The sequence below is a fragment of the Hyperoodon ampullatus genome (genome assembly GCF_949752795.1).
Source record: "Hyperoodon ampullatus genome assembly, chromosome: 19".
Classification (NCBI taxonomy): Eukaryota; Metazoa; Chordata; class Mammalia; order Artiodactyla; family Ziphiidae; genus Hyperoodon; species Hyperoodon ampullatus.
In genome coordinates this window covers 3,128,165-3,139,777 of record NC_136932.1, presented here as the reverse complement: position 1 = coordinate 3,139,777, position 11,613 = coordinate 3,128,165, and the positions used below count along the sequence as shown (strand labels likewise).

Here is an 11,613-nt window from a genome sequence, read left to right as displayed (position 1 = left end):
ATGTAAGGGAGAGGCTAACTTGTACCTGCTCTGCCCGCTGCTAGAGAGGCCCCTGCCTTGTGGGTCATGAGACTCCCTGGGGAAGTTGGGAAGGGGGTGGGGCACAAAGGAGCGTGTCCTACTTGGGACGGCAGGAAGCAAAGGGACTGGACGGGACGTGGGCTCGGGGGACCGAAGTGTAGCTTTGATACCTGAAGGCTGGGTCTCTTCACAAGGAGACTCAAGAAGGGGCCCTGCTTCCAATTTCCCTCTTCCACTCCCAGAGCTAGTACAGGGCTTGGAAGAATGCCCTTGGTCTGTTGGTCCAGTGTTACCTGTCATCCATTTAAGTGTTCCCACTTTCAAGTGACAATCCTCTCCTTGGTCCTGCCGTGGGCAGAGCATGTCTGGCGTACTAGCCTGACTTTTACGTCCTAATCTTGAGTTGAGGAAATATATGCACAGGAGTCAAAGAGATGTCTTTATATCTGACTGTACATAAATGAAGTTTTTTTTTTTTTTCTTTTTGGTGCAATAAAGTTTGTTTTGGCAGAAGGAGGAAGCGCCTATGGGTGTGGGAGGGTTTGTGTGAAAGGAAGAACGGGATTGTTTTGACAGTCACACCTCTCACCTAGGCCTGAAACTGTCAGGGATAAAGATAGTGCTCAGTGGAAGCCAACAACTTGGGTTCCGTGGTGTGGGTGGAAGCAGGACTACTGGTGGCGAAAGTTCCCATCGTTAAGAAATAGGGTCCTTTTTTTGAGGCTGTAGCTTTGGCAGTCAACGAGAGGAATGCCATCTTGGCCTCGGCTGCTTCGAAAGAAATATGTGTTCAGGAAGTGAGCTTGTCCTCAAGGACAGGCAGAGGTAGAGATGGGCTCAGGCTATATATCCCCTTGCTAAGGGAAAGGTGTCTAGTATGGATAGTCCAAACCATTGGGTTTTCAGTTTTCTGATACCAAACTACCCCTTGTTAGGAATTCAGAATTCAGACCGTGAAGACGGGGCTTAATGCTGGCCTCCCAGCTCATCACCACCTCTACTTGCTCTAGAAGGCTCTTGCTTTCTGGTACAGAGGCTTTTCCTCTTGGCTGACCATATGTGTCGGAAGAAATTATACACAAAATGTCCTGCCAACCTGTGCCACGCAAAGCTGCGTACAGGAAAGCGTGGGCCCGGGGTGGGGGGGCTAGTGGGCCTAGGCTCTAGCTTTGGCTCTGCTTAACGTGGTGGCCTCTGGTCAATAGATTCCTCACCTGCCAAAGTTAAGGACACCTATTTAACTTTTAAGGTTGTGAGGACTACACGAGGTGTATATAAAACTGGGTGTCTGGTAGGTGTTCAATAAATGATTCCCTTTCCCACCCCTAAGGTTAGAGGGATGACCTGGTGATCACTGTAGGAGGAAAAGGTAGTAAGGGATCTGAGAAATACTGCATCCACTATTGGTTAATTCCCCTCAAATTAAATTTTCTTTTCTGTAACCACCATTTAACATTGACCTCTATTTCCTTCATACTCATAGCTGAGTCTGCTGCCATAACCTGGAACCTCTACAAAGGAAGCTGGAAGAGACTGAAAGCGTGACTATTTACTGGTCCGTCAGGGTCTCTGCTCATTTGAGATAAGGAACATTTTATGAGGAAAGGGGTTTGAATTAACAGAGGCTATAATTTATGTCTCAGGGCCACAGAAACTAGACTGTCTAGCCAGGAGACAGAAGGCCTTCATTCTAGGCCCAGCTCTACCATGAACTTGTAGATGACCTGTGCAAGTCATTTTATACATGTTCACTGTTATCTGTGTAACTCAGGTTATCCTTAGCGGATAAAAAAGGTTTTCTCCAATAAAGATGCAACGTGAAGGCACTTTTTAAAAAAAGTAATGGGTGAAGAATACTGGGGGAAGAAGAAAATTGGAAATTTTTTGGGGTTTTTTTGGCTCTTTTTTAAAACAAAGTTGTCGAGGTTTTATTCACCACCAGCTCCTCCCTCTTCTCCCTGCCTGCCGCTGTGCCCCCTTCCGCATTCCCAGTCAGGGGAGGGCTTCTCTGGCCTCCTCAGCTGTAATCTCCTGGGAGTAGAGGTCGGTGAAGAGAGCTGGCAGCCAGTAGTGGGCCTCCCCTGGGGCCTGCAGGTCCAGCCAAGCCAGCCCTTCCTTCAGCAGGTGTTCCTGGCAGAAAAAGGCAAAGTCAATTAAGAAAGGGGAGTTTACATCATGTAGGGTAGATAATCCTCAAACCTATCTTGGCTTCAGTGGGGTTTTCAAACTAAATCTACAAGAGTGCCTTCACATATTTACACAGCCAAACTAGAGTGATTTGTTTAGCCCAGATCTTCGCCTGAGGGGTGAGAAATGCCACCAAGTTGCTTAATCTGTGCTGCTGGAAAAGAGGATGATGACAAAGTGGGACGTTGTGGAAGGAAAGGCTACAGAAATATGTGCTGTATGGCTCTGAGCAAATCACCAACTCCGTTCCCTAAAACAGAATGGAGGTCAGTACCTTCCAGTTAACTTACAGAGTAACACACAGCTAGGGGGAAACCTTTTCGGAAAAGTTAATGGAAAAACCATATTAGGATTAGAATGGACTCAGAGTTCGTATAGCTGGAATTGTGCTCCAGATGGGCTGGTTCTACCCAATGTCATTAAACGTTTGTTATCCCCACTTCACAGATGAAGCCAGGTCTGTAGTTCAACTGCCTGGGTAAGGAGGAAGGTACTGAAAGCCAGGGTTCCTTCATGTTCCCGCCACTCCCTCTTCACAACATCAGTCTTTCATTAGTACCATGAAATGTGTATATATAAAACTATATGTAAAATGCACTATAATAGTATATAATTATAGCAATGTAGTTATCATCAGTAGTTAATAATTCCCTTCACTCTGTACTAACAGTGTTACTTCCAGTACAAGCCACGTTATCCATCTGACCAGGCTTTACAGGTCAGCAGAGAGAGGCGTTGGTGACTCCCCAGTGGCAGTGGCAGCCTGGCTGTACCCACATGCCAGGGCTGGAAGCCTGCCTTTGTGAGTTCTACCTCTCAGTGCCATCTTCAGAGAAATGCTGGGGTTACTTCTGGTGTGGCGGCAGCAGCCTTCCAGGCAAGAAGTCAGCAGAGAGAGAGAGAGGCCAAAGCTCTTGCCTGTGTGGTACCTGTCTACCCACCTCCTCCCATCTGGGGCCCATCTTTTCTGGGCCATTCCAAAAGTCACATACCAGCACTTGCCGCGCTCGCTCCGTCTCCCATTTAAGACTGGCTTTGATGTCACTGACAGTCACATAGCCATTTTTCTGAAGGAAGGAGGAATGGGGACTGCGTCAGTGAAGAGTGTGCTTTCCCTCAGAATCCAGCATCTGCCCGGGGACGATTAATGTACCCAGGCAGGAGGGGGAACTGCCCTTGGGTGAAGCCTAAGAGAGCACCGAAGACTGTTTAGAGGGCCCAGTAGAGAGCAAGAGAGAAGTGACCTTCAGGATGACAGAGGCTTAGGTTGAGGGGTCCAGTCTTACAAAGTAGAGTCGAGTCCCTGGTACTAAAATATTAATGTAGACTTTATCAGAGAACTCTAAAGTATGACAAGGAAAGATTCAGAATGATTAACTGATAGGAAGGAAAGGTGATCATCATAAACTGTTCATAATCTAAAATATTTAAGTATTCAGCCCTTGTCCTGCCTCACCCTAACCATTCCCCAATCCAGAAAAGCCCCCTCCCTCGCTTAGTTCTGTTCTACATTACAGAATTGAGAAAACTGAACATGTCTTCCCTAAATACATGATAAGGATTTCGAGGAAGATGATATATATGGCTTAAGGCATTGCTGAGGAACAGGAGGATGGCAAACAAGATTAAACATTTTTTCAAAGAATCCATAAAGTAGTTTTATGAAGACATCAAAAAATCTGTCCACCAAGGAAATTCAGTTAGTTGTCTGCATGTCTGTCTACACTAGACTGTAAGCTCCTTGAGAGCAGGAACTATATGGTACCCATCTTTATATGCTCCTACAGCCTGGCCCAGTGCTTTGCACTGCAGCTGCTCAATAAACGTCTGCTAAATAAGCACAGGCCTGAGTAGTGCATCCATTAGACAGTTTCAGCAAAAGACCTGAGTGATGGAGGGGAGGAGATCAGAAAATCCCCTCCCAGACTGCCCCTACATGCACATGCGCGCGTGCACGCACGCGCACACACGCGCGCGCACACACACACACACACTCCCTCCCTCCCTCCCGCTCCCCCTCTCTCAGAAGGCCCACCAGTACCTCTGCCAGCTGCAGCACCACGGTGTGATCCATATTAAGCTCAGCTGGAACAGACTGAATGAGGTAAGTGCCGCCCACGGGGATGATGCCGAAGCCAGTGCCCAGTGCCTTTAGCTTCTTGATGGCCCTGATCAGGTCGTCTCTGAGGTGAGGAAGAGCTGCTTAAAGACCCTTGGCAGACCAGACCTAGCAACAGTGCAGTTTCAGCTCTGCCCTGGGCAGGATACCCTGACTGAAGACTCAAAAGGCTGCACAACATTTAACTACATCAGTAAAAAGGCAGGGTCAAAGTGCACCAAATGGTGCTTGGACGTTCCAGGGAAATGGTATAGGAGTCCGGGTCTCCACTTAGCAACCCATTCCAATACCAGACAGAGGTAAAAAAATATGCTTCCAGGAGCCCATCAGGAAATGTGAATAAGTGAGCTGAACTTAAAGAGACAATAGGGAGTAGTGTAAAACTATGGCAAAATAGAGAATGCTTATCCATTTGAAAGGGGCAACCCAGCTGATTACTGCCATTTGGAAATTCAGGCCCAGTAGTGCCAGATTTTGATTTCTTAGTTGACAACTAACTGAAATTAAAGAAAACCCACAAGATAATGTGTAGACCACACATCCAGCCCACATACTGAGAGTCTGTTTTACCTTTTCTCAAATTGGAGTCACACAAAGGCTAGTGAACCAGGTCAATTTACACCCCATCTTCTGAGCCCAACTCCTTTCCCCAGCCTTTCTCAGTGCCTGCCCTAGTCTCCTTGACCACAAATAATGTCAACAGTATTTACAGCCCCAAGTATGTTTAAAAAGAAGAAGAAAAAAGTGTATACACACACCCACATTATTTTTATGCATGAAAAAAACGCTTAGAAGGAAATCTACCAAAACTTTTAACAGTTGTAATATCTCAGTTGAGAAATAATGGGTTGTTTTTTGTATTTTTATATAGATTTCTAAAATAAAAACATTTCTTCTGATCATGAAGAGGAATAAAAATGATTCCTAAACTAGCCTAGACGAACGAGTGGTAAGGAGAAAAGATTTCCACCTTTTTTAAAGACCTTTCTATACTCCAAGGGGTTGGAAGGCAAAACCTACTGGCTGACATCCTGGGCGAATTTGCCCCTTCCTTTTAACACCTGTTGATGTAGTTCCTCCAGAGTTATCAGACCTATTGGAGAGGGGGACAGAAAGCAGTTGAAGGATTATCTTTATGACTTTAAAAAAAAAAAAAGGCGGTATCTCTGAAAAACCGTAAATGCTCTCTTTGACACCAAGGCTGTGTCTACAGCCAATGATTTCTGTCTATAGCCAATGATTTCTAACTAGGTTTAAGTTTTATTTCTTAACTTCAACACAGACCATTCAGTGTGCTTATTAAGATGATACCACTGGATGATCATTTTAAAGGTAACATCCTGGGGAGCACAGAGACTCCGCTGGCATCACCACACCTTGGAGAAGCAGGGCAGGCCTACAGTTACTAATGAGAAAATCATAACCCAGACACATCATCTATCAGGGAAAAAGGCCTATTTCCTACCTGCCTATATGTTCTGTAACAACTAGGAGCCAAGCCTTCCTGGCCAAAGACCTTTGGAGAATAGAGATAATCATTCAGGTTTACCCTTGGCCACGGAGACCGGTCGTGGATTCACATCATGAAGCACTAAGATACTTCTCAGGACCTAACAGCTTCTCAAGACCTTAATGGCCTGCAGACTGCAGGATAGGAAAGATCATCTCTCACGACTTCTTCCCTCTCAGAGAAGCCCAAAGCCCAGTCCGCAGGACCCAGCCCTCCTCACCTCCATTCCGGTGTTTCAGGGCCAGGCACACTTCGATAATCTGGACACCCAGCTCGTAATAGAAGTCTCCCACGCCTAGCATCTCAGACCAAAATCCTTTTCCAGCTAAAAGACAGAAAAACAAAAGCTAGGTTATTCAATAGTTACATCTTTTCTTTCAAAGCTGGATTAAAACATCTATTCTAGTGCTTGCTTCGGCAGCCCATATACTTAACAAAATACACCTATTCTATGGGGCGTCTATCTCTGCCCAGCCGTACGTCCTTCTGCTCCACTTACAACTCAGGATCCTCAACACAACCTGACTCTTGGTAATTCCTACGAAACAACAGGTTCAGACAGTTCTAAAGGTGGGCAATCTATCTGGCTGCTAACTCTGGCTCTGGATACTATAAAAGTGAGTTTCCTTTCCCAAAGCATGCAGTGAAATATAATGGGACATATGGTCTAGACAGGCTAAGAAAAAGAATATGCAGACCTGGCATTCAGAAATCCACTGAAGCTATTTTATTGAGTAAAAAATGCAAGTTACAGAGTAATAATTACAGCATAATCCCATATATTTTTTAAAAATAGTTTATAAATATGGTGAAGGTGTCTAGAAAGATATACCTTAAACTGTTAACAGTACTTTATCTCTGCAATTACGGGCAGGGTCAGAAGACTTCCACTTTCTCATTTTCTTTTTTCTCCTTTGTTGACTGACTGCCTGAATACATGCTACTTTTATCAAAACCTTCTTTTTTTTTTTTTTTTTTTTTTTTTTTTGCGGTACGCAGGCCTCTCGCTGTTGTGGCCTCTCCCGTTGCGGAGCAGAGGCTCCGGACGCACAGGCTCAGCGGCCGTGGCTCACGGGCCCAGCCGCTTCGCGGCATGTGGGATCTTCCCAGACCGGGGCACGAACCCGCGTCCCCTGCATCGGCAGGCGGACTCTCAACCACTGCGCCACCAGGGAAGCCCAAAACATTTTTTTTTTTTTTTTTTTTTTTTTGCGGTACGCAGGCCCCTCACTGTTGTGGCCTCTCCCGTTGCGGAGCACAGGCTCCGGACGCGCAGGCTCAGCGGCCATGGCTCACGGGCCCAGCCGCTCCGCGGCATGTGGGATCCTCCCGGACCAGGGCACGAACCCGTGTCCCCTGCATCGGCAGGCGGACTCTCAACCACTGCGCCACCAGGGAAGCCCCAAAACATATTTTTTTTAACAAAGGGAAAAATAGTCATAAAAAATTCCACAGCAGAGCATTCCACGGAAGATCACGTACACTGGCTACTCAGCCTGCACTCCAACCTCTCCATCTTTCCCATCAAACTGGATATTCAGCCATCCTGCTAGGGATTCCCTGAAGACAACATCCTCTGGATCTCCCTGTAGGCCCTTATAGAAGACGCCCCAACAGTAATGACGACAACTAGGTGAGCTTTGTCCCTTAGCAACCCTAGAAGAACACTGGACCCCTACAGACAACTCCTTACAGGCCAGAGGATCCACCCCAATGGTAGCACACATATCCTGGAACTGCACCCGGAACTCAGGGTTCTTCCGGATCTCCTGCTTGTGCTTGCTGGCAAATTCTTCCAGGTTGGTCTTGAACATGTCCAACTGCTTCGACATCTGCAGGATGGATCACAGTTAAGTTTAGCGAACTTCCTTCATCACAAAATACAAAATTAAAGAAATAGAAAAAAAATTTTTTTTCCTTGTGCTGAGAACTCTTAGGGTTTACTCTCTTAACAACTCTCATTATATAACATACAACAGCATTAATTATATTTCGCTAGTTGTAAGTGCTTTTCTTTTTCCCAGAAGAAAAAAATGTTATTAAATTGAAGGTGCAATCAACAAGGACCTATTGCATAGCACAGGGAACTCTACTCAATATTCTGTAATAACCTATATGGGAAAAGAATCTGAAAAAGAATAGACATATGTATATGTATAACTGAATCACTGTGCTGTACACCTGAAACTAACAAAACACTGTAAATCAACTATACTCAAATATAAAATAAAATTTTTTTAATCTAATGAAATTAATTAATTGAAGATGCACCTAATAATTTTGTAGCATTCACATGGTGGGAAATCTTCAGCCACTGACAGAAAGGCTAGATAGGAGAGAAAGGAAGCCTGGCATGAATTAGGTGTGTTGTTTTAATCTCTGAGTCAAGGACCTCCTTGGGGATAACCGTAGATAAAGAATCTCTGAGGAAGGGATGTGGCTCTACCAGAGTACATTCTAAAGCTAAATACTTTGGGTTTGGGGATATTCTGACTTCCCATTTGCATTACTCCTTCTCTTTCCCTAATTAACAACCTATCTTCAACCTACCAAGAATAACCACTCCTGGCCCAGCATCTCCTCATTTCCAACATATTAGAAATTTACACATTATTACAATCACCATTTCCAGTTGATTCCTGCATGTTATCTCCCCTGAGTGGGAGCTTTTGAACAGCACACCCTGTGTCTACTTATTTTCCTCAGTTCAAGGGCCCATTTCCCTGCCTCACTGCCTCCTTCTCTTCTTCACCAGGCAAAATAACTGAGTAAACAACAGGGCATGTACAGAAAAGGGAAGTGTTAGAGAAGGAAACTGCAGGAGCCACACCCCCATCACTGACACACACTTCTGGTATGCACCTAGATGTGATAGTGGTGGGTGCCACAGGTTAGGCAATATTTTCATGTTATTCTTAGGCATTTAAAGTAAAAACCCAAAAGACCTAAATCAAACAACTTCACCACTTACTACCCATGTAATCTTGGATAAAGCGCTTAACACCTCAGTGCCCTCAATTCGAAAGTGAGAAGAACAGAGTTCCTTCCTGATAGGATCGTCAGGAGGAATGAACAAGACAGTGTATGTAAAGAAAATGGACACGTGCCTGGGACGCTACAAGTAGGTAATCACTCAAAGATGTTAGCTATCACTGTTATCAGCAAGTCACCTAAATGATCTGAGCAGCCCAGAAATTGGTATTCGCCAAATGCCCTATTTTTAGTTCGATCCAAATAGTCTGGTTTATATCAAAGGTGTCCTGCCCAGCCTTGTCGGATCTCCCTTGCTGCCTGGAGCCCTCCATCCCACTCACCTGGGCCAGCTGGTCCTCAGCCAAGACAGTCCCTCGTTCCTTATACTTGGCCTGTCAGACAAATAGACCAGGATGAGTTGAGCGAGTGGGTGCTGGGGGCTCCCACTTGTACTGCCTCCGCAGAAGTATTAAGAGGGTCTCGCAAATGGTTTTCCTTAGGGAGAGGAGGTGAGGAAGTAGAATAGACGACTCGTCTGTAGTCAAATTGGGGGAAGTGGGGGAAAGGGCTGATGGATCTAGGGCTGATGGATCTAGGGATGCTGACATTCCAATCCACCGGAAGCTGGAGAAACTCAATTCCCCGGGACCGAGAAACCCGCGTCAGATTCTGTTGGGAGGCGATTTGAGGGTACAGAGCTCTGCGCGGAGAGACTTCTGTCTCTCGCGGGTCTGGAGTGACCGTAGGGCCCGCCTCCTTCCCCTCACCTCCGCAAGCTTCTTCTTGGCGATGGCGCCGGCTCCCACTCCACGGCGGTGCATCCCCACCGTGGCCCGCGGGCCGCCCCGCTACCGGGACCCCAGGTCTCCGCGTCCCGGGATCCTCCACCAGCTCCCCCACGAGGATGCGCAAGCTGTACGTCATCTCCGCGCGCCGGAAGCTACGCCCGGACTTCCGGCCGCGGGGCTGAACTCCCCCACCGCCAGGGGCCCGGCGGCCCCGCCTCGTGCTCCAGCCAGGATCCGCAGAAGGGTTTGCGGCCCAGTGCTCCCCACCCAGGTGGACGCCTCGGACCCTCTCGATTTCATGCGACTTCCCCCACCGCCACCCCAGCCTGCAAGTGAAGGTCCGCCGCTGCTCACTGGCCGTCTGTTGCGTGCTACGCGCTGAGTTGGGCTCCGAGCTCCCCGTTCCATATTAAACATAAAACGATCCGTTCTACGCTAATGGAGCTTGCCTTTTGGAATCACATGTAGAGCTTCTGACTGGGGAGGGCCTTACAGTTAAGAAGTTGGACTCTGGAATTAGTTTACCTGGTTCCATAGCTCACTTCCACTACGTATGGTCCAGTAACTTACGGCAAATTCCTTAATCTCTTTGTGTTTCATTTTCCACAGTTGAGAAAGAGTAATACCTACTCATGAAGTCATTGTGAGAATTAAGCCAGAAAACATATAACAAAGCATTTAGTGCAATGCCTGGCACATAAATAAGTATCAGCTATGTTTGTTATTCATCAGATCTGGGGTGGAATCAGTTATCTGTGTGTTTAGGAAGTTCCATAGGTGATTTCCACAGCATTATTGAGTCTTACAAAAAAGGAGCCAAGGGAGGTTTAAGTCAGGGAGTAATAATATCAAAATTTTGTTATAGGAAAATTAGTGGCAACCTAGATTTAATTTTAAGTCAGTTGCAGCAATCCGAAGGAGAAGTGATGAGGGCCAGAACTAAGATGGTAGCAGTAAGAATAGAGAGAATGCGACAGATTCCGGACAAAGTAAGAAGGTGGGATGATAAAACTGATGCGATGGGGCAGAGTGGGTGGGGAAAGTTCGCAGGATGTTCAGTGTCCTGGCTTGGGCAGCTGCGTGGTGCCATTCAGAGAGAGAGGTAGGAAGAGACCACAGGATGAAGCTGAGGAAATAAGAGTGGTTTTGAAAATGTTGAAATTGAGGTCTGTGGGACGTCCCAGGAGAGATGGCCAGTTGTCATTCAGATGTACCGGTATGAAGTTCTACGGAAAGAACTGGGCTACAGATCAAGGCAAAACCATGAATGTGAATAACGTTACCGGAGAGGTTTCAAGGAAAAGGATAAAAAGAGGATGGGAGCAGGGACTTCCCTCTCAGTCCAGTGGTTAAGACCCCATGCTCCCAATGCGGCAGGGGGCAGGGGGCAGGGGGGTGGGGGTGGGAGAAGGAGTTCGATCCCTGGTGGGTGAACTAAGATCCTGCATGCTGCACCATGCAACCTAGAAAATTAAAATAAAATAAAAAGGATAGGAGCAGAGAGATCGGTGGCAGGATATTTAGTTGCCATTTTGGGCCTTGAGGGATGGTGGGGCCATGAGCCAATGAGTCTGGGTCCCTGAGGATTTCATGGAGCAAGCTGTCACACCAGCTCTGGGCTGCCTGCCTCTGGATGTTTACGAGAAAGAAATAATGCTGTATCTCGCTAAAAATATTTAGCACTGTTATTTGTGTTTTTCTGTATTTTGAAAGAACGACCAAGGCTGAAACAATTATTGAGGCTATCATAATCCCACCTTCAGATTCACTCAGATACATACCCTCAGACACTAAACTCAGATAACGTAAGCCGCCTTAAACACAAACTTACTTTCTGAGACACAGATTTGTCCCCTCCCAACACATACATTTGACACCCTCTCATACACACTGACTTCCTCCATTATACCCTATGAAAAACACATTAGCCTCATGTATGCACACACTGACCTCATATTTTCATATTCTTACACCACTCCCTAACACAAAAACTCCGTCCCTTAGGTGCCCACTGA

General features: G+C 46.4%; 1 protein-coding gene across 3 annotated transcripts; it reads right to left on the bottom strand.

Moving 5' to 3' along the window:
• Positions 1-1,921: 1,921 nt before the first annotated feature.
• On the bottom strand, positions 1,922-9,703 carry SNF8 (SNF8 subunit of ESCRT-II). 3 transcript variants are annotated; one of them, XM_079724620.1, is made up of 8 exons: positions 9,578-9,703; positions 9,152-9,202; positions 7,531-7,669; positions 6,058-6,162; positions 5,348-5,420; positions 4,250-4,391; positions 3,201-3,275; positions 1,922-2,151 (listed from the first exon to the last, which is right to left on the bottom strand). In XM_079724620.1, exons 1-8 carry the CDS (start codon positions 9,629-9,631, stop codon positions 2,014-2,016), a joined length of 777 nt encoding a protein of 258 aa, XP_079580746.1. In that variant the 5' UTR covers positions 9,632-9,703; the 3' UTR covers positions 1,922-2,013. The 3 variants fall into 3 exon arrangements, with proteins under 3 accessions (XP_079580746.1, XP_079580747.1, XP_079580748.1); XM_079724621.1 differs by lacking the exon at positions 3,201-3,275; XM_079724622.1 differs by lacking the exons at positions 7,531-7,669; positions 9,152-9,202; positions 9,578-9,703 and adding an exon at positions 6,670-7,509.
• Between the last annotated feature and the right edge of the window lie 1,910 nt (positions 9,704-11,613).